The sequence below is a fragment of the Caretta caretta genome, chromosome 8, assembly GCF_965140235.1.
Source record: "Caretta caretta isolate rCarCar2 chromosome 8, rCarCar1.hap1, whole genome shotgun sequence".
NCBI lineage: Eukaryota > Metazoa > Chordata > Testudines > Cheloniidae > Caretta > Caretta caretta.
In genome coordinates, this window is record NC_134213.1 from 66,795,714 (window position 1) to 66,818,528 (window position 22,815).

Below are 22,815 nucleotides of genomic sequence, written 5' to 3' on the forward strand. Positions count from 1 at the left end.
ATTTCAGGATTTATTCTATAAATATATATTTCTTTACTTATTAGAGGATTTTCTATTAGATTTCTCAAATAACCTCTTCGGTTTTCCATATCACTGAAAGAAGTGATACTCCTGTGGAGCCGCAGCATTCCATTGGCAGTGAGACCGTGTGCCAGAGTTCAGTTCCAGAAAATGAGCCAATAAATGGAGCACAGAATCAAGGACCAGCCAAACCAGAAAAAAATGAGGTAACGTTTTATTATTTCCATATAAAAAGGCCTTTTGAGCTGCCTGTTCTGATAAATTGCAAAACAATTTGCCTGCTATGATGGGAAATTCATCATGTATATGACACAGATGCTTTTGAATCTTGTTTTGCCCACACCAAGGGGGCTTAGAAGCACGTGGGATTCAGCAGTTGAATCAAAATCACAGTTGACTGGGATCTGTCCAGAAAGGGTGACTGGGTCAGGTGGTGATAGACAACATTGTTTCCATTTGTACTTAACTCATGCATCACAGTTAACCTCTGGATGAGGTGAGTGGGGATAGTTCACATCTTTCAAAGCTATTATTTTAAGCTGTCTGTAGGTTTGTGATGACACCCTTGTATTATTGCATACAACGTTTTACTCACACCTGTTAGAAACTTTTTTTTAAAAAAGAAAACAAGGTTTAGACTTTACAGTATGATTGTGTTCCATGACACTAATTGTACAAGGTACAGATTCTTGTTCCTACTGTATCAATAGAAGATCCACCAGCTTGTCTAGTTGTGCTGAGACATCTCCTTCTAACCTACAATTTCAAGGGTTATGAGGGTGTTTTGCCTTGGGTTTCATATAAGTGTACATATTAGTTGACAAAAGAAGTCCTACTTGTAATGCTTCTGAAAAAAAGAGAATGAAATCTTTTTTCTGCTGCTGAGTAATTATTTTTACCTTAAATTGTGGTATTCCGGTGTTTAAACTTTGTCCCGTAGGATTGGTATAGCTTTTTGCTTGTATTACTAAAGTAAAAATCTCCTCTAAAAACTGATGGCAGAAATGGCATCTTTTAGCAGCAGATCAATTTCTTATGTATATTCAGTTTTACTTGCTTACTGTAGTGACAAAACAACTTTCATTCTTCAGTCCTGCAAAGCCAGATTCAAAAAGTTAAAGCTTTATAACCATTAAAGCACAAACTGTCAACATCACATGTCAAAATATACAAAGCAAACATCCTTAAATCAAACTGTTCTCAAGGAGCATTTTCTTTGCCTATCTGTACATTTTGATTATTATTGATAAAAAAAAATTGATTTTTGTGTGTACATGAAATTTACCATTAAAATTCAAATCCTTTTAATCCTTATTTCTTTAAGCTTCGTGATTCAACGGAGCAGTTTCAAGAATATTATAGACAAAGATTACGTTACCAGCAGCATTTAGAACAGAAAGAACAACAACGACAACTGTACCAGCAAATGTTGCTTGAAGGAGGAGTAAATCAGGAAGATGGGACAGACCAGCAACAGAATCTTACTGAACAGTTTCTTAACAGGTTGGCTTTAGTTGACTGTTCCACTGGTGTCGTCTTATGCGCTTCAGTACTAAATTGCCTCCTATATCCTAATCTGCTTAGATAGTCAGAATGCCAAATATGGAATTACTTCTTTTCCCAGAAATAATTTTCTGGACTAAAATTATGTTTGCCAATAAATTTTTCTGAAGAATAAACTCCTCTGTCATGAACAGAAATGAAAAATAACTCACTAAACAATTTAGTGAAATAGCAGTGAACTTATATACAGATATTTGAAGTTGTTTGTGGTCTTTCTTTAAATCTTTTATACTAAGATAACTCTGTAATTGGGAGAGCTTTTCTCCATATTGGCTTATATTTAGACAATTCATTACTAAGATTTGGGTACTGATATGAAAATCATGAGGAAAGCCAACTAACTTCTAACAAGAACAAATTTGCTTTAATAGTCATATTCTTTGGAAGGTCAAATAGGCAACTGGCTCACTTTTCATTTTTCCTAGGTTTTATAATGAACTTAATTCAAACCAAGCAGCAACTAAAAAACTGGGTTTGGGTATTTTGGTCTAAAAATAATTACCGTTCTCATTGTGTTGGTATTCTAAAGCTACAAATCCCTCTTCAAATACAGTATCCTCTAACTGGTCTAAATTTGAGTAAATAAACATACGTTTTGCAAAGAAAATCTTGGTACTTTGTAAGTCGTACATCCATCCTCCTCCTCCTCCTCCCCTCCTCCTGCACCTCCACTCAAAAAGGATTTTACTAACTTCTTGATGTCTGCTGACTACAGTTTATAATCTGACTTTTTTCCAGAAAAGCACTTGAGCACACCTAAATTCAAGTATGTCAACTTTAAGCATGGGTCTAGGTGCTGTACTTTGGACCAGGGCCTCTGTTCTTCTGGAACCTGAAGAACTGGATATATTTGAGGAAAGTTTTAAGAAAACTTATTGTACAGCCATTTTTATAATTAATTCTTTGGGGGGGGGGGGGGGGAATTTAACTCCTTGTGGTATATTTTGACCAAGTCTGCTGTGTACCCAGTTCTGATGCATAAACCCACCTTGCTTTGCTCTAAATGATTTGACCTGGCTCAAGGATTATTCAGTTTAAGGAATAAAATTATAGACCCAAATAATTTTAAAAATAGTAACTTAGACTACTGATAACTAGCATTTGGGAATTTTAAACTAGACTTGAATATGGCCATCAGGCAAATAAAATATTCTACATACATCCTTGAAATATTTATATTAATTGGCTGTGCTTTTCATATGGAAAGTATTGTTCAATCAGGCTCTTCATGTTAAACTGTCTCATGTCTGTTTAAATTTTAGCCCTCCTGGAGAAAAGTGAAATTCTTATAGATTCGTTTTCTGACCATGTAAAATAGACTTTGTCTTTTTTTAAACTCATGGCATAATAGGGAATATCACACTTGTGTAACTGGATTTTTTTTTTTATTTTCGTTAGTTCATAAGACCAAGACTTATTTGAATGAATGTGTGAATACTATTTGAACTCTGGTAGCAAAGAGAGGAAATTCAGTTCAGAGGCAAAATTCATCAACTAAGTCTATTAAGTATTATTACCCAGTTCTAGTATTTTGTGTCCTTTAGGACCAAGTGTTTCTTTGTCTTTTTATGGAGGATTCCTGTTGATGTTAATGGAAATCCTATGCACGTGTCTAGTGTATAGCCCAATAATCAGAAACCCGTGAAAATCCAAATGGACAGAATTTAGCCCTTTAAAACGAAAACTCTTAATGTTTGTTAGGTCTATGCTAAATAACCTGCACCATGTATGAACTGTTATCAGACACACAATTCTGTCATAAAACAACTGTGGCAAGGTACCTCCTTCACCTTGCTGGACACAGTGTTCCCCCCTCTGGCAATGGAGACATGGAGTAAAACAGTCCCAATGTGGACCTCAGGGTAGGCCTGAGTGAGTACCTTTTAGCCAAACAAAAAAGAAAAGGTAATAACATAAAAGAGGGAATACTTTTTTTTCTCTTCCCCATCTCTGGGGTGTTGCCTCATTATGCTCGCCTCTGGGTGCCAGTACTTCCCCAAATAGTCCATTTGCATAGTTGCTTTTCCTATAGGGAGGAGTGCAGCCCTCCACTTAGGAGAATCCTTTTTCCTTGTGGTCACTAGCCCTGCCGCAGTTTATCTCCTTTTCTGGTGAGATAGAGGGAGGGTTTTTTAAAGATCACAGGCAGCCCTTAATTGGACTCAAGTGTCCCTCATTGACCTGAGGTAACCTCTTTTCAGCTCATAGGGGAGGACCTTTACCATTCTAGGGCTGAGCAAAGCTCTTCATCAGCCGCCTCCTAGCAATGGCCAAAGTGGCCATCCATAACACCAGGGAGAGGAAGTTGGCTGAGGGGAAGCTCTGCGACTGTGCAGCCTATTTCCGTTCCTCTCTCGGTTCACGTATCCAAGCAGAGTCCCTTTGGGCTGTGTCCGCTGGCTCCCTTGACAGCTTTGAGGAGCAATGGGCGCTGTCCAGGGTTCTCTGCTTGTCCCCTTCAGGTTCCCTGCTTTTGACCCTTTGCCCTCACACTTGTCCTTGTTTTTTCTTCTGTTGTCCCCTGTATTTATTTGAGTCGCGTGCTCAGCGGGTCTTCCCCTTAGGCTGGGGGTGGGGCCTTTTGCCATGGGTGGGCTTCTGCCCGCCCACTTCCTGGACCCCAAGAAGACCACTCTCTTGCAGTTGTCTGGTCTGACTTTGTCACATAATAGATTCACTCTAGAAACCTCATAAGCTTGAAATCCCCAAAATGTAATTATTTCAGTTATGTAGTAAATACATAACCTAAAATAAGGTGCTCAATGTTTGATTCTAGTTATCTTTGTTACTTTCTACAGTTCTCTTATGGGTGTGATATTAGGTTGTCACTCTGGTAACAAAGTGTAAAGGAGTATTTTTTGTGATTATTTTATGGTGAGAGAAATAGATATTAAATTAAAGGAAAACTTATTGTTTTATTTTGACATCTTGTCAGTTTGTTCATATGAAAATACTCTTCCTTTCATGTTGACAGGGTGGGGTTAAAGCATGTCAAAAATATCACTCTTTAAGTAAATGGGCTGCTAAAAATCTTTGGGTCAAACATCATTGTAATTAAATATAATCAAACTTTTCATAGATTAGTTATTATACCTATCATGCTACAGGGCAACGTGGGTACAACTTCACTTTTTTTTTTAACCTTTTCAAGTTCCCATGTTATAAACTGTTTCTTTAACTTTTATTGTCTGTTTTCATCAACCCTGTGCAGGTCTATTCAAAAGTTGGGAGAGTTAAACATAGGTATAGACACTCTTGGAAATGATGTGCAGACGCTCAGCCAGCAATGTAATGGGAGCCAAGGGCATGCATCAAACACACCAGCAACTAGCTTCGTATCACCACCTCCAGATGTTAGTCAGAGAATAGGTACTGATAGCCAAAGCGTTAATACGAGCACTCCTCAAAAGTGTGGATCAACAAATCAGATACCCTTTCTTGAAGAGTCGCCTGTCCGTGGGAGTAAAACGTAAGCACTAGAGATTGTTCAGAGCTGGAAATGTTGCTGATCTTCAGTTAATACTATGGGGATGGGTATTGTATTTTGAAAACTAGAAAATTCATGTATTTGTGATGATGTATAGAGTCCTATGACCCGACCTGAATCTGACAGGACCCGACTAAAAGTGTTAGGTCCAGATCGGGTGGGAAAACAGGTGGGTTAGCTTGACTCTCCTCCTCCTGCTGTGGAGTTATTGAAGTGGAGGCAGCGTGCCCCGTTCCTGTTGTCTGCTGCCACCTTGCTGCACTGTGCATGCTGCGAAGTGAATGTGCCAAGGAGTTGTAGCCCTCTCAGGCCACGTCTACGCTTCCCTGGGGATCAATGCTGCTGCAATCAATGCAGCAGCTGGGGTTGATTTAGCGGACTCGCTAAATCGACCGCAGAACGCTCTCTGGTTGACTCCGGTACTCCAACTGAACAGAAGGAGTAAGGTAAGTCAACAGGAGAGCGTGTCCCGTCAACGCAGCGTAGTATAGACACCGCAGTAAGTTGACCGAAGCTAAGTTGACTCTAGCTATGTTATTCACGTTTAGTTTGGACAAGGCCTCACGCTATAGCACATACAGTGAAGCTGGGGGCGGTGAATGACAGGAGCAGCGCACACAGCCACCACCACGTGGAGCTGCCACCATGCTGCCACCATGAGCAGGAGGAAGAGAGCCCACTCCAGCAGCAGCAGGCTGTATCGGGTTTGAGGAGAAGGGGCCGGGCTGGGCCGTAAAATGACTGAACTCTCTCAAGGTCAGGTCTGATGGGCTTGGGTTGAAAAATTAGGTTCTAGCAGACCTTCAGTGATATACAGTTCCTGCTAAATGGTCAATGTAAACTCTATTGTTTTTTTCAGTTCACTTAGATTTCTGCTTTTCATAGACCACCCTGTAAACAATATATCCTGATATTTTTTTGCTCCCAGTTTGTATAAGTCTTACCAGTTATTTTCTGTTTTACTGAGTGACTGCCTACACAGGGAAACAGTAAAACTGACTATACACCTTCTGTATAATGCAGAAAGTAATGGGGCAGGGAGAGGGAGACGTACTCTTTCCTTTTTTTTAGATGTTGCTTGTAGCAGTAGTAAAACAACACTTCCAGACAAGTTAATTTTCAAGATGACGATGTTAGTTATATATTTAACATTTTATTTTACTTTGCAAAAATATTTTTAAAAATTCTGTAAAACGATGGCTTATTGTTAATGTGTCAGTCATAAGTGCTAGTGTTGCTCCTATAAATTAATGAGTTAATTCTGAGTACCAGGTTGGATATTGTTGTTCCAGTCAGAATACATTCATCAAACAGACAAATGAGAAATGAGAAAGATCTGCTTATTTTGTGTATTGCACTGAATTTTTTTTTTTTTTTAATTTTTTAAAAACCAAACAGTATGTCAGAACACACTATCATTCAGCCACAACTTGAAGATTCTTCAGGGAATCTAACTAGGACAAGAGGTGATGAGGTGAGACTTTTTTAAAGGGTATTTACATTATCCTTACAGGACACAACCTTTGAATCTGACTATATAATATCTTAATAATATTAGATGTTAAGAGCAACAGTATTTGTAATGAGTTTCTAATACATGCCAAGTTTCAAAATTAAGAAAATACAGATGAGGGTTAAGACTAAATGGGGGTGCAAGGGGGCTGGATTTAGCGAAATTTCAGGCTCCCCTCATATCCACCCCAAAACCATTCCTACTCCATGGAAATCTACTCAGACTGCAACTTGCTTTTAAGTCCTTGCCATCGGTGCTCTCCTATGCTGGCCCCCAAAATACTGCTCATGGGACTTTGTCCATTACCTTCATAAAGTAATATTTGGAGTATTCTGAATGGAGTCAGGCAGCACATAGCTATCTTCCTTACAAGGTAGAAGGTTTGGTATACTGTGGGGGACACATACCATGATGATAAACAAATCAAATGACCAGATATTAATTCTTTGCATTCTTTGATTCTAAGAAGGGAACTTAGACCATTTTCTTTCTTTCTCTGTTATAAGAGGGCTTTGTGGAGTAGCCCATTTCTCACCTCACTCCCATACACCCACTTACCTACCAAAAACCACTTCTTGCATAGTGATAGGGATCTTCAAGGCTTCTGCCTCTTTTCTGGCTTGTAGGAGAAAGGGAAGGGGGAATGCTAGGTGGCTCCAAAATGCTTGTTGGCCCAAGAACAATCAGAGGGAGTAGAGCACTGACCACATCATACAATACTGAGGCAAACACACCCATGAAAGGAGCTGCTGTTGCCACACTGAGTGGCATATTTTTGCAGGTTGTTGTTCTGTTTTCCCCCAGTTTGGAGTTCTGATCTATGATCCTGCCTTAATCTACCACAGGAGGCATAATTGAGAAGCTCTTTGAGTGCTTGTTTGTGTCCATTCCAATCGGGGTGTGTGTGTGGGGAGGGGGGGGTGCACGCATGGCAGCAGGAAGATTTTTCCCCTAGCAATATCTGTCGGGTCAGTCCAGGCACCCCCCTGGCCTCTCATGGCACTCAATATATGGCCCTACAGACCCGCCAACCCCTCAGTTCCTTCTTACTGCCAGTGATGGTTAGCTGGAACTTCCCCTTGCTCTTGTCGTGACAAGTGCATTTGGCAGTCTGTATATAATTACTCATTAGTTTTTGTAGTTAGTGTTAAGTAGTTAGTAGGTACTTAGGGTTAGTTCTTAAGTTTCCTTTGGGGGAGTTTTCCCTCCACTGCTATTCAAGCGCTGGGGCATGCTGTGGTCTCCAGGCTTCAAAGCCTGTGAAGTCTATGGCAAGTGTATGCCCAGAAGCGATCCTCAAACTTTGTATTTGAAGTGTTTGTGGGAGAGCCTTCGAAAGGATCGCTGTAGGATCTGCAGGGGGGTTTGCCCCAGGACATTAAAAGATAGGGATCAGCACTTGAAGATCCTACTAATGGAAGCGGAACTCCATCCCCAGTCCGACCCCGGATCCTGCACCGAATACCTCCTCCTCGGTACCTTGGCTACCAAGGTCGCTCCCCAAAGAATCAGGTGGTGAAACGATTCGACCTTTTCAGGAGAAAAGTCTAGTCCATTAGCGGCTTGCAGCTTCGCATTTCTAATCAGCAGGCCATTGTCAGCAGATGCTGCTATAATATATGCAGGGCAATGGCGAAATTTGCGGAGCTGCTGCCGCAGAACTCCCACACTGAGTTTTCAGCCCTGGTGGAGGAGGGCAAGCTCAGTTTCCGAGCTCTACTGCAAGCCACACTGGACAGAGCTGATGCAGTGACTTGGGTTATGGCTGTGGGGATAGCCATGAAAAGGGGTTCCTGGCTACAGGTCTTGGGCCTGCTGTACGAAGTCCAGCAGACTATTCAGGACCTCCCCTTTGAGGGTTTGGCTCTCTTCTCTAAAAAGACAGATAAAAGGCTACATAGCCTAAAGGACTCGAGAGCCACCCTCAAGTCACTGGGCCTCCACACTCACGCCATGCAGCGGAAGCACTTCAGGCTGCAACCTCCTCTGCGGTTTTATCAACAGAACTGTCAAGATGGTTCCCTGAGAAGGAATACGCAGAAAGAGACCGCATCCATCCTCAAGCCAGGGCTCTGGCCAATCCAAGCCACCTTCAGGCCAGAAACAGGCCTTTTGAAGGTGTGCATGAGGATGGCGCACCAGTGAACGAACTGGATCGAACCCGCCTTACCTTCTTGTCCCGACTATCCCCTTTCTACCCTGCTTGGTCCCATATCACATCGGGCTGTTGGGTGCTCCACATGGTAGAAAGAGGATACTCCCTCCAATTCTCGGCCCTCCCACCCTTCTAACCCCCTTCCCCGTCCCTCTTCAGGGCCCTTCTCACAAGCAACACCAGTCGCTGGGAGCAGTGGAAGAGGCTCCTCAGGAGCTGAAGGGCAAGGGCTTCTATTCCTGGTATTTCCTAATACGGAAAGCCAAAGGCAGGCTCAGGCCCATCCTAGACCTGTAAGAGCTCAACAAGTTCATGAAGAAACTCAAGTTCTGCATGGTCTCCTTGGCATCTATCATCCCTTCCTTGGATCCAGGGGACTGATATGCTGCCCTTGACTTAAAGGACTTGTACTTTCGTATAGCAATTGCACTGTCCCACAGAAGGTACCTCAGGTTTGTGGTGAGCAATAACCACTACCAGTTCACAGTTCTTCTGTTTGACCTGTCAGCAGTGTCTCATGTATTTGTAAAGTGCATGGCAGTCGTGGCCACATTCCTACGCAGGCAGCAGGTACGGGTGTTTCCGTACCTCGACGATTGGCTGATCAAGGGTCACTCCAGGGCTCAAGTGGAGGCACAAGCTGACTTCATAAGAATGACGTTTGACAAACTGGGCCTTCTCCTGAACATGGAAAAATCAACTCTGTCCCCTGTTCAGCTAATAGAGATCATAGGGGCGGTACTAGACTCGACACAAGCCAGGGGATACCTCCCAGAAGTGAGGTTTTGGGCCATGGGTGACATCATTCGAAGTCTCAGGCAGTTCCCCACTACCACAGCAGGAAATTGCCCGAAACTTCTAGGATACATGGCCGCTTGTACCTATTTGGTACAAAATGCCAGATTCAGACTCTGGCCTCTCCAATCATGGCTAATCTCGGTGTATTGGCTGGCTTGGAACAATTTGGACAGGGTCGTGACTCAGCCTCACTCGGTCCTCAACTCCCTCCAGTGGTGGCTCGACCCGCAGGTAGTGTGTGCAGGGGCCCCCTTCACCGGTCCTCAGCCATCCCTCTCACTAGTGACAGATGCGTTAGCCCTGGGCTGGGGAACTCATCTGGGAGACCTCAGGATGCAAGGCCTCTAGTCTCAGGCAGAACTCGCTCTCCACATCAATGTCCGAGAGCTGAGAGTGGTACGCCTGACATGCAAAACTTTCCGAGCCCACTTGACAGGGAGATGTGTATCAGTTACGACAGACAACACCATGGCAATGTTTTATATCAACAAATGGGGGAGCATGCTCCTCTCCCCTGTTTCAGAATGCCCTCAGGCTGTGGGACTTTTTTGTGTAGAACAGTCAATACACCTACAAGCATCGTACCTCCCTGGAGTGCAGAACGAGTTGGTGGACTATCTCAGCATGTTGTTCCATGGCTATGAGTGGTCCCTATGCCCAGATGTCACAAACGACATCTTCCAATGGTGGGGCTTTCCCCAAATAGATCTCTTTGCTATGTGACACAACAGGAAGTTCCAGCGGTTTTGCTCCTTCCTGAATCACAGCCTGGGCTCCATCGCAGATACGTTCCTCCTCCGATGGGGAGGCCATCTCCTGTACTTGCTTCTGCCTATCCCTCTCGTTCACAAGGTGCTCCTCAAGATTTGGAGGGAACAAGCTTCAGTGATCTTTGTAGCTCCAGCCTGGCCCCACCAATATTGGTACACATCACTCCTGGAAATGTCCGTGGAAGCCCCAGTCACCTTGCCGCTCTTCCCAGACTTAATAACTCAGGATCACGGCCATTTCCAGCACCTGAACATCGAGTCGTTGCACCTCACTGCGTGGAAACTCCCTGGCTGAACCCAGTGGAGCTCTCCTATTTGGACCTGGTCAAACAAGTCCTCCTTGGCAGTAGGAAACCCTCCACCAGGCCTATATACCTAGCCAAATGGAAGAGGTTTTCAATCTGGTTAGTGCAACATTGTCAGTCTCGTTGGCTTGTGTCCATAGCCCTTATACGGACTATCTTCTCCATCTTAAGCAGCAGGGACTGTCCATGTCATCAGTAAGGGTTCACTTGGCTGCCATCTCTGCCTTCCATACAGGTGCAGAGGACCAGTCGGTCTTTGCCAACCCTATGGTCAGCCATTTCCTGAAAGGTCTCGACAGGCTATATCCGCATGTCTGACAACTGGTCCTGACCTGGGACCTCAATCTGATCCTTTCCAAATTGATGGGTCCTCCCTTCGAACCGCTGGTGACTTGTTCCCTGCTCTACCTCTCGTACAAGTTGGTGTTTCTGGTAGCGATAACCTCAGCCAAAAGGGTGTCTGAGCTCAAGGCCCTAACATCAGAGCCCCCTTACACAGTGTTCTGTAAGGACAAGGTTCAGCTCAGGCTACATCTAGCTTTCCTCCCGAAGGTTGTCTCCCAATTTCACATCAACCAGGACATCTTCCTCCCAATGTTCTATCCTAAGCTCCAAGCAAGAGGCAGAGAGCAGAGGCTTCACTCGTTGGACATCCTCAGAGCACAAGCCTTTTACATTGAAAGAATGAAACCATTCCGGAAGTCCATTCAACTGTGGCTGTGGCAGACAGGATGAAAGGTCTTCCAATCTCCTCTCAACGAATTTCGTCATGAATCACATCCTGCATCCGTGAGTGCTAGAACCTGGCGAAGGTGTCTGCTTTCCACCCCACCCCATCCCTGCTCACAGTGCACTCCACCAGGGCTCAGGCTTCTTCAACAGCCTTCCAGGAGCATGTTCCCACCCAGGAAATATGTAGAGCAGCGACGTGGTCCTCAATACATACCTTCACATCACATCATGCTATCACCCAACAGGCCAGAGACGACGCGGCCTTTGGTAGAGCAGAGCTCCAGTCAGTGGACATCTGAACTCCGACCCCACCTCTGGAACTTAGGCTTGGGAGTCACCTGATTGGAATTGACATGAACAAGCACTTGAAGAAGAAAAAAAGGTTACTCGCTCTCTCGTAACTGTTGTTCTTAGAGATGTGTTGTTCATGCCCATTCCAATACCCACCCACCTACCCCTCAGTCGGAGTAGCTGGCAAGAAGAAACTGAGCCCTATAGTGAGCGCCATGAAGGCGCCACTCCAGGGGGTGCCCGGACCGACCTGACGGATATTGCTAGGGGAAAAGTCTTCTGGCTGCCATGCACGCGCATGCGCACATACCTGATTGGAATGGACATGAACAACACATCTCGGAGAACAACAGTTATGAGAAGGTGAGTAACTGTTTTAATTTTCCCATCAATCTTAAAAGTGGTCACGTTTATCAGTGACTTAAGATGTACTGCCCCATATTATGGATTACAGGAGTGGCTTGAACTGGTTCCATTATAAGCACAACTTTGAATGCCTTCTAACTTTCACCATAAACTACCTTTTGTCTGAAAATGTTTGAACTTAATGTCATTTCAAAGAGGGTTTTTGGTTGGAAGGTTATCTTGGTGGAGATGTTTGGGGATTTTGTCTTTAAAGTAAGTTGTGAAAGCAGGTGGAGTTACAGGACTCTTCAAAATGTAACTTGTAATTTTTTGTGATTATGAAAATTAAAAATTAAAGAAATAAAAAGACAAAAAGTAAACTATTTATTAACAGCTTGTATATGCTAGCAAATACTGCATAATATATAACTTTTAAAAGTTTTGTCCATCCGTTACTCAAGAGTCTTGAAGTCTTTCTGTTTAGTTCTCATATTTTCCTATATATTTAAATTGGAAAATAAATTGGTACAAGTATTCTGCAGAGAATATTATATGCTTGTAACATGCAACATCACACTGTAATATCTTTTACTGTGTATTTTAGTTTCTCCTTAGTCTAATACAAATAGCACCAGAGGTTGTGAAATGTCACTTCATCTGTTCAGTATTAGGTGGCTTTCCCTTAACCCACGAGTCTTCCCTCTTGACTATTTTACAGCTGTATGTAAAATATTAAGATGAATTTTAAAAAACTACAATAGTTGAATGTCTTTGAGGAAGGAAAGAGAAGCATTTTACTGGTGCCTAATTTGGAAGTAGAAGAAATAGGAACAAGCTCTTGCAAAGAAGAACACTTCATATTTTATCAACTAAAATATTGAAAGGTTTTCAAGTTCTTTGCTCAGAAAAATGTGACGTCATGCCACCTTTGTTTTAATTTGATTTTGTGTAAGCATTCTTGTAGGTCTTTTAGAAGAATCTTTGAAAAACTGTTCCTTACATGATTTTGTTAAGATCAAGATGCTGTGATATCTTTACTCTCCGTATCACAAACAGTCAAGGAGTGTTCCTCCCAGTCTTTTCCCCTATAAGCTTTACATTTGAATACATTATTTTTTTAATGGGGATGGATTTTAACTTCTCTCAGCCTTGGAAATGTGTGTAAGCTATTAAAAATGTAGTTATGTTTGTGAACCTATTGTGACTGTCAAACTTTTACACAACAGGATGATAAATCAAAAAAACAGTTCATTTGTATTAATACTCTAGAAGATACACAAGCTGTCAGAGCTGTGGCTTTTCATCCAAGTGGGAGTTTGTATGCTGTTGGCTCAAATTCCAAAACTTTGAGGGTGTGTGCCTATCCAGAAGTAATTGACCCAAGGTAAGAAGAAAAATAAATGAACATACAGTCCTACCATAATCATTTCTGTTCCACTACCGATCACTGGATATCCAAAGCTGTCTGTAGATATTTCAAGTCTGTTCTTGTCTTTTACCCTTTCATTTTGTTTGTTGATTAAACCTGTCAACAATGAACTGTTACAATGTTGCTTTGAGAACATAGTAACTACCAAGACAGAATTAAAAGACCAGCTGCGGTATTTTTGTGTTTGTGACTAGTTTGACTAGTTCTTTCCCCTACTGCCAAGCTGTTTTGACGTCAGTACTACAACTTTTCCTTTTGGTAGTATTCTTCCCCTAGAGTCTTGGACACACTGGCATTGTAAAAGAATCTTTTGTGTCTGAGAATATACATTCAGGAACAGAAAAAGATGTTATGGCAGAATGCTTCTGGCCTCTTCTTCTTTTGTCTTAATTCCACCTACTTGAATTTTCATATCCATTATTTCCTTCTTTCTTAAGAAATAAATCTTGGTGTCAAACTCACTTTCTAGTTATTGCTTCAATTCCATTACTTTTTTAAAAGTTGGAGAGTTTTCAGAAAAATTACTCTAAAATGGCATTCTTTTTGTGTGTATCTGCTCCTGATGAGTCCAGGACATCTTCCCAGTTTGGCCAAAAAGCATGCTTTAGCCTCTAATGTCCTTGCCTAATAGGCATTCTGTTTTCCCTCAAAGATAATAAACAAAGGAGCCAGTGAAGGTGTTGTTCCAAAATGTTTGATGTTGATGTATGAAGCAGAAAGGACATGGGTTGGGGAGATGTGGAGTGTGTTGTGTGTCCTCCTCTCCCACTCCCACTCCCCCTCGCCCACCTGATTGGTTTGGCTTGTTATGCTGGAAGTTAGAAAAATCTGTTTTTGTTTTTTTTTAATTTATAAACAGATTATCCCTGTAGCCTTTAACACCCTAGTTAGTGTGTGTAATTTGATTTGGTGAATTTGATGTGACTGTTGACTTGATAAGATAGTTTCTTGCTGTGCTGTAATTTTCTAAAGGGAATGTTCTGAGCTTTCCACACCTCTTCCTGAGGTCGGTCTGTCCATCTCCTTACCCATTGTCTTGTCAGGCTGTAAACATAGTGAAAGATTGTTCATATTCTTAATCTTGAGAAATATCTCCTGAATCTAATGAAATTCTAAAATGGCCCATTAAAAGTTAAGATTTGCTTTCTCATTTTTAAAACGCCATAGTACACCTAGTACTCTGTCTAGTTTAAGTGCATTTAGCCTTTTTATAATTGTGTGTTTATATGTTACGCAGTTCCTCGTCTGTCGTCCCTCGAAAACTGATACCTGACCTAGGCAGATCTTCACTTTCTTCCTCTGTAAAGATGGCAACAGAGTAACTAGTAACTTTATTTCCTTTTATGACCTGTCTTCTGTAACTTTAAAGTGGCCACATTATTTGCTTTCCCTGTTGCATATCTATTTAAAATCCTTTGAGATCTTATCATTTTTTGTGCTTTTTTCCCTCTTATCATTCTTGTCATCCTCATTTTCCAGTTTCTGTGGCAAGTTTTTAAAATGCATTAGGAGTCAGATACTTAGTTTCTGCCCTATTAGCTTCTTGCCTTTATTAGAATGAGCTTTATTCTCGATGCTGAATTGTATCTTAAATACTTTGTAACTTCCCATTAATTTCCTACAAGCATTTTATTTACTCATGTCTAAATAACCCATAGAAATAATTGGAGAAAGGGAATTAGGAATTTCTCCTCAGTCAGATGTAAGTAAAGGCTGATTTAGGATTTTCAGGAATAATGCTTGGAAGGTTATGACTATAATATATAACTGAATAAGTTTTGAGAAAGTGCACTAGCTGTGCTTTTTCCACAGACTGCCTCATTCAATCTCGTTTCTTGTTAATGGGTGAGATGTTCTTAGTGTCATATTGCTCCTCTTCCTTACTTTTTAATGTCCAATACATGGAGGTTGAGTGGTATGTTGATATGAATAGGTCTTTAAGGTGACCTAAGAAAACCAAGGCTCACTTCCTTCCTAGGCCTCTGCAAACACTTACATAAATGCTTAACTTTAAGTACACAAGTAGTCCCACTGAAGTCAAGCACATGTATAAAGTGTTGGATACAAAAAGGAATACTTCTTCCTGGTTTTCACTTGTTTTGGACTCTGAAAATAAGGTATTTTGGTGGGCCTTTTTGTTTAGTTGTTGGGTTTTGAGTTTTGTTTTTTTAAGACAATGCCTTTTTAATAGTAGCTAAGTGTTGTCTTTGTCAGACCAGGTACCTCTGGCAGACATTTCTGAATTTTGTTTCAAGGTTGTTGGGGTTTTTTCCCCCATCAAGAATACTTAATTAGTGTGTGTCGTTTCAGGTCACACTTCAAATGTTTCTGTAGTGAAATATTGGAGAACAAGGAGGAGCTTTCTTTGTGGTTTCTCTGTTATCCTAATATTCTACCTTAGTTGCCTTCCAGCATTAAAACCAAACACTTTTTTAAAAGCAAAAGTTTAAATTGCCACCCACACTTGTCCATTTTCATTGCCCTTTAGAGCACTTGCTTATGCTTGCAAGGAATCAGACCACAATAAGTCTGGTATGGAAGATGTTTGCATAATGCATGGAAGCTAAAATGTGTTTGGGAAACATAGTTCCTGTGTGGCAACAAAACACTATATTTTCACACTTTAGTTTAACTTTAATTGCCTACCGTTAGAAAACTGAAAAATAAGTAGAAATTAACTTTCTTGCCTACTTTGGATTTCTTATTACATTAAATAATACAGTTGACTTGCATTTTAGATTACATATTCTATATTTACATATAAAAGAAATACTTATCTCTCTTTTTTTTTTTCCAGTGCTTATAACACTCCTAAACAACCTGATATTCGTTTCAAAAGGAACAAACATCACAAAGGGTCAATCTACTGTGTGGCATGGAGTCCCTGTGGACAGTTGTTGGCTACTGGTTCTAATGATAAATATGTTAAAGTACTACCTTTTAATGCAGAAACTTGTAATGCAACAGGTAGGGTGTATGTATATATACTGGTATATCATGTTATCATTTATTTGGGATGGTCATATTAGTGACAAATGGCAAAGTAACTTGAGTTATGCCTGTCATTATGGTAACGAGATGTATTAGGCTGTGTCTACACTGCCTCTTTCAGCGCTAAAACTTTAGTCGCTCAGGGGTGTGAAAAAACACCCCCCTGAGTGACAAAAGTTTTAGCACTGAAAAGCGCCAGTATAGACAGTGCTCCCGGCGATAAACCTACTGCCCGTTGTTCGGGGTGCTTTTTGTTTTTGTTTTTTTATCACCAAGAGAGCTCTCCCCCAGCAATAAAGCGTGTCTACACTGCCCACATCACAGCACTTCCGCGCTGTAACATAGGCAGTGTATACATACCCTTAGAGTATCACACCTAGTCCTGAACCAATTGTAGGTTAGAATACTGCCAAACCTGGGCTCCAGATCAGTAACTTTAAGTACCTGATTTGTACTTACTCATATTTTGGGGGAAAGCGAAATGCTGCTTGGAAGTTTGAAGTACTAGAAGATATTCAGCAGCGACAGATTAATGACTAGTATGCAGGTGAGATCAAAGAAAGTTTATTTTGAGGTACCTGGCATACTTTTTTGGTTTCTTTAAGAAAAATATTAATAAATAATCAGAATCTGACCGAAGGTTTTGGTAAGGAATTTCAAGATCATTAGCCTATTTTTAACTTTGGTAAATGTATTCCAGGATAATCCAGTCACTGAAGTACAGATAACCTTACTGGACTTGGTCTTTCAGCACAAGCATAAATATGCTTCTTATTTTGATGTCACTGGTTTAATATTACAGTATTATTTCAGTTAGATAACTGTGTGGGATTTTTTTGTTAACTGAAATAAAATACCATGAACAAACATATTGAAGTCTAGCTCCAGAACTGAGAATCAACTATTGGTTGAACATCAAGGGTATGTCTGCACACCAAAGAAAAAACCGATGGTTGGCCTGTGCCAGCTGACTCAGATTCAAGAGGCTTGGGCTGCAGGGCTGTTACATTGCTCTGTAGACTTCCAGGCTCCAGCCCTAGGACCCTGTGAGGTGGGAGGGTCCCAGAGCTCAGACTACAGCCCAAGCCCAGAAGTCTACACAGCAATGGAAACAGCCCCATGGCCGACCTGTGAGCCCAAGTCAGCTGGCATAGGCCATGCATGGGTTTGTCTTTGCTGTGTAGACATACCTAATAAGATGTGAATCTCTCACAGAGGGATTAACTAATATTGAAGAAACAGAAAGTTAATATATTCTGATACACAGAAACCTGTCAGTTTGCCCGTTCAGTGTAAAATTTTATCCTATTTTATGAAGTTATATTCTCCCCCTTGAAATTATTACATGTATCAAACTCAAGCTTTTTAATTAATACTAATGCACTATCACAATAACGGCTTAAACGATTACATAATTAATTTATACTAAACAATGTATATCTCACTCTGTTCTTGGTTTATTTTAAATTTTTTCAGGACCAGACTTGGAGTTCAGTATGCATGATGGGACAATTAGAGATCTTGCTTTTATGGAAGGCCCAGAAAGTGGTGGCGCTATTTTAATTAGCGCTGGAGCAGGAGACTGTAATATTTACACAACAGACTGCCAGCGAGGTCAAGGCCTGCATGCTCTGAGTGGCCATACTGGTATGTTTATAAAAATGCAACAGTAACAATCTGTTCTATGCACTGGTAACAAGCGACCAAATCATGCTCTTCTTATGGACAGCACCTCTGTCCTATCAAAAGTGAGCTCAGGAGAGATTTTATTTCATTAATCTAGACCATTAGGTATTTTAAGCCCTTTGTTTCCCTGTGAATGCTAGGGAAGATGTAGAGCAGGGTCTTGCCATTGTACTGGTGGCACTTCTTCAGTCCCTGCCACATTGAAACCTTTCCCAAGAGATGCATATATTTGGAGTAACAGATAATGAAGTGAGACCTACAGAAATCTGCTAACAAAGGCTCTCTGAAGAGACCTAGTTGATTATCTCCAACTCTCTGATCCATCCAAGACTACTACTTTCTTCAAACCAAAATATAACATTTAATCTACTAATTGTATGCTGCTGATGACCCTACTTAATGTGTAAGTGCATATTCAGAACAATAATATGTAGAGAATTCAGTAGTGATCTTTAAACAATGAGTAATACTAGTAAAGTAAAACATGTTCTTATCTACAGGTCATATTTTAGCACTTTATACCTGGAGTGGGTGGATGATTGCATCTGGTTCCCAAGACAAGACTGTAAGATTCTGGGATCTTAGAGTACCGAGTTGTGTTCGTGTAGTTGGAACAACATTTCATGGAACTGGTAAGACTATTGCTCTTTTCGCACCGACTAAAAAACTTCTTGCACAATTACATATTTTAAAGATTGTTCTTGTCATTGGTTTGCTGAAAACAGGGATCTTGCATTGTAAAATGAGGACTTATGGCTTGTTCAAAACAATCCCCAGTTGCTCGTTTTAAAAAAACAACAAAAACTTGGTATATTCATTCAAAAACTGGTTAGTTCTTTGCTTTGTGACCTTTTGATATTATTAGCTATTTATACAGCACCATAAGCTTACATGATGCTCTAAAACAGAGAAAACGTACAACCTTACCCCCAAAAAATCAACACTTTAGACTGACAAAGAATGACACGCTTTGTAACAGTGATATTATTTTATTGATAACAAATGTAAACATGGTGGCTGCAAGGAATATTAGGCTGTTAAAAAAGTCAACCTTGGAGTTAAATGTGGCTTCTGGAATTTGGCAAATCTACTGTCGTGTAAAGGACATAGGACTCTACCTAGCAAATGTCCATATATAGTTAATGCAACACTTCCAAACTGATACAGCTCAAGTCAAGAAATAATAACATGTTTTCTCAAACTCCAAAATGCAAATGTACAAAGGATGGTGTTTGTCTAAACTACAGATGTACAGTAATCTACACAAGAAGTGTTTTGAAAAAAAGTGAGTCAGGTACAGAACTTGTTTTCAAAACAATCTCTTTATTGCCAATATATTTCTAAATGAATTATTCTGCTATGGATTCTAACTATGCAGAAAATTAAAAGCCTGCCAACACTCTTGGATATTCCCTTTTTCTGTGATGAAACATTGAGCAAATATTCCTAATCTTTTTCCACTGTTAAACACAATTCTCTGATGCAGCTTCAACTGTGACTTTGCTACCACTCCACAATTAGAAATCAACATATGCTACAAGGCAAACTATACAATGGGGGCAATACAACATAAGACTTGTCTTTTAATATAGACAAAATTGGCTGAAAGTACATTTAACTTGGCTAGATATGTTCTTTACCTTTTTTAATATTAACAGTTCTACAAACATCTCTCAAACCTTTCTATGTTCAAAAGAATGCAGAACATATCCATAAGTCTATATTAGTTTATGGTCGGCATTTTCTTCTTATAGGTAGTGCTGTGGCATCTGTAGCTGTTGATCCTAGTGGTCGCCTCCTAGCTACAGGGCAAGAAGACTCCAGTTGCATGTTGTATGATATTCGAGGAGGACGAATGGTACAGAGCTATCATCCTCATTCCAGTGATGTTCGTTCTGTTCGCTTCTCTCCTGGGGCTCACTACTTGCTCACAGGATCTTATGATATGAAAATAAAGGTGACAGACTTGCAAGGTAATTCATCAGATGTGAAGTGTTTTAAGCAAAATTGAGCAGTGAAGTGTGTTTTGTTAATAGCGGTTTTAAGAAAGTTTGGATCAAAAGAGATTCATTTCTGAAAATGTAGAAATCTGAAATCTATTAAGGCTATAAAGTGAAATTTAAAAGGTTTAGAATACACGACTATTGGTTCTTGTCAGCTCACAACAGATTGCTCTTATTGCAGTCAAGACTATAGTCTGACATATAAATATGATTAAGGAATATAATTGCAGTATGGGAAACAACTTGCAGCTGTTTAATCACTGGACCTCTGCTTTGAGGTGGAGTGCAGAAAACTCAAACCCACAAAGAAAAAAATCATGCTTGGCTTACCTTTTTGGGGGGGGGGGGGGGAGTGGGAGGGATTAGTCAAAAGTCCTTCAATTAACCTGATTTTTATGGACCATTAATTTGTATTTAAACTGTAGTTTATGGAAATACCAGTGTTGCAAACAGTTGTATTGTACCTAACACAATAGAGTCCCAGCCTGGTTGGCCTCTAGACACTGCTACAGTATAAATGTTAAAAAATTATTTATAGCAGTCAGTTTTATTGATTATAGAATTTGAAAGGAGACTGTCATGGGCCTTCCAAACCAAAATAGACTTTTCCCCCTTTAATGTGAATGAAAGGGTTTGTGTGCATTCTTCCTGTAAGCATATTCTTGAGGTATCTTTAAATTATCACCTAATGAAGTAATTTGTTGTTCAGCAAGTGAAATAGATATGTAGAGTTTATTCAAGAAAATTATTTTAAGTGTTCACGAAACAAGTAATTATTTCTATTCCTCTCTCCTAGGGGACCTTACTAAGCAACTTCCTATTATGGTGGTAGGGGAACATAAGGACAAAGTGATTCAGTGTAGATGGCATACGCAAGATCTATCCTTCTTGTCATCTTCTGCAGACAGAACTGTAACACTTTGGACCTACAATGGGTAGAGTGCAACTAAAGGCAATGTATGTAGATAAAGCACAGAGAAATAAGACTACTGGACTGTAAAAATAATAATTTAGGGATTCAAAGAGCAGCATCTGACCAGGAGAGTGTCTTAGCAAGAAGAGGCACTTGTCACAGATTTTCTGATTGGTAGGAGGTCTTGGTGTGTTAGTATTATTTTGCAGTGCTTTCAGTCTTCCATGTGAACTCTTGCTGCTGTGACCTATTGTAGTCTTGTTGCCAAAGTCTGTTGGAAGAGCTCTTATGTTGTCAATGTGCACTCAAAGTAAGATTAATGATGTGTTTACAGTTTAGTATTAATTGCATTCCTTGGTCTTTGCCTCAATGACAATTTTATATAGAAACTTAAACCGAATTACACTTTTAATCAACTCAGTAACTAGTTCCACATAAATGTAGAAGATAAAAATTTACTTCTGCTGTTTCACACTTCTATTGTATGCATCACTTGTCAACCAGAGGTCAGATTTTTTTTTTTCCTTTCCACGCTTTCAGCATTGTTTGTGTGTGTTTTTTTTTTTTTTTTTAGTACATATAATTGTAAAATTTAAAGGTGACTAGGCAGTAAGTGCTTCTTGATTATAGTCCACTATATAGTGTGTTTTGCTTTTCACCTAAACTGGGGGAAGTGTTGCAGTTTTTACTAGGTGATATTGTTTTCAACATGCTGACGTTGAAAACAAAAAGTAAAATGTTGGGTTTGCTCCAGAAACCATGTAATGTTTCATTTTGAATGCAACAGAATACCTCTGTGTATAATGTACTGTAGAAAAGGGCATGGATTGGCATCAGTTATCACAGTGAGCTAAATGGTTAGCTGTACTCTTAAAGAAAAATGGTACCATTAACACTTAGACAACAGCATGGCTTAAAATGCTGTTTGCATGATAATTTAAATTAAAACATTTAACTTCCCAGTCTAGAAGCATATTTGGATTTTTCTTTCTTGCACTGTTTATGTAATGCAGAATTGCAGTTTTATTTCTATGAAAATTTAGATTCTAATGTTTAAGTATTGTTATATTTTCATATTGTACAGTTCCTTTTAAATTAAAACCTTACATTTTAGGTTATTTATTTATTTGAAATGCAGTTATTTGGTTTTAATAACGATTAAATTATCGGTTCACTCTAGCAAGCATTTTTTAACTAATTGTATAAAAGTGAAAAGATTATTATGGAAGTGTATCTCTGCTATAATCTCAATAAAGACCTCTGACACCTGAAAGCACAACTCCTACTTATTTCACTCATAGTCTGGTCTCTCTTATACTACTTCTATAAATCTCCAAGTTTCAACTCTAGGTTTACATGTTATTAAAAGATGAAGACTTTATACCTTCCATATCCTCTTTAGTAGCTGATTTAGCAGAGCTAATGTATTATAGTAAATTACTTGGTTATAGAAGCCTGTTCTTGTTCTACATATAGACCCCCCCCCCCCCCATGCAATTTTGAAGTTAAGTCTGAATTTTAGTTCTTCTGTCCTGTCTTGTTTCCATACCTATAGCTGGTTGGTGATCTATGGTCTCAGTCACACAATATTGTAACACACTGATTGCACGTTAAATTCTAGCAATTTCCCTGCAATAGATCTTATTCAAAATTTGAGCATCTTATTTCAACTGAATTCCTGACTACCACAAAACTTCAGTTTCTCTTCCATTCTTTATTTCTGTGTCCTAATCACTGCTTCCCTGTTGTGATTCGTATTAGCACTGCAGCTGTACAGATTCTGATTTTTAACACTTGAGAGATTCCAAGCTTA

General features: G+C 40.1%; 1 protein-coding gene across 5 annotated transcripts in view; it reads left to right on the forward strand.

Moving 5' to 3' along the window:
- The window catches only part of WDR47 (WD repeat domain 47), a 39,764-nt gene extending 17,489 nt beyond the window's left edge, over positions 1-22,275 (forward strand). For 2 of the 5 annotated variants that reach the window (XM_048859884.2, XM_048859883.2), the window contains 11 exons: positions 101-227; positions 1,346-1,524; positions 4,796-5,053; positions 6,470-6,545; positions 13,207-13,364; positions 14,647-14,727; positions 16,207-16,376; positions 17,877-18,047; positions 18,587-18,718; positions 19,841-20,059; positions 20,886-22,275. In XM_048859884.2, the coding sequence (XP_048715841.2) occupies positions 101-227; positions 1,346-1,524; positions 4,796-5,053; positions 6,470-6,545; positions 13,207-13,364; positions 14,647-14,727; positions 16,207-16,376; positions 17,877-18,047; positions 18,587-18,718; positions 19,841-20,059; positions 20,886-21,028 (1,714 nt within the window). In that variant the 3' untranslated portion in view covers positions 21,029-22,275. The remainder of the gene's footprint in view (positions 1-100; positions 228-1,345; positions 1,525-4,795; positions 5,054-6,469; positions 6,546-13,206; positions 13,365-14,646; positions 14,728-16,206; positions 16,377-17,876; positions 18,048-18,586; positions 18,719-19,840; positions 20,060-20,885) is intronic. The other 3 variants (XM_048859886.2, XM_048859888.2, XM_048859887.2) reach the window with 3 other exon arrangements.
- The last annotated feature ends 540 nt before the right edge of the window (positions 22,276-22,815 follow it).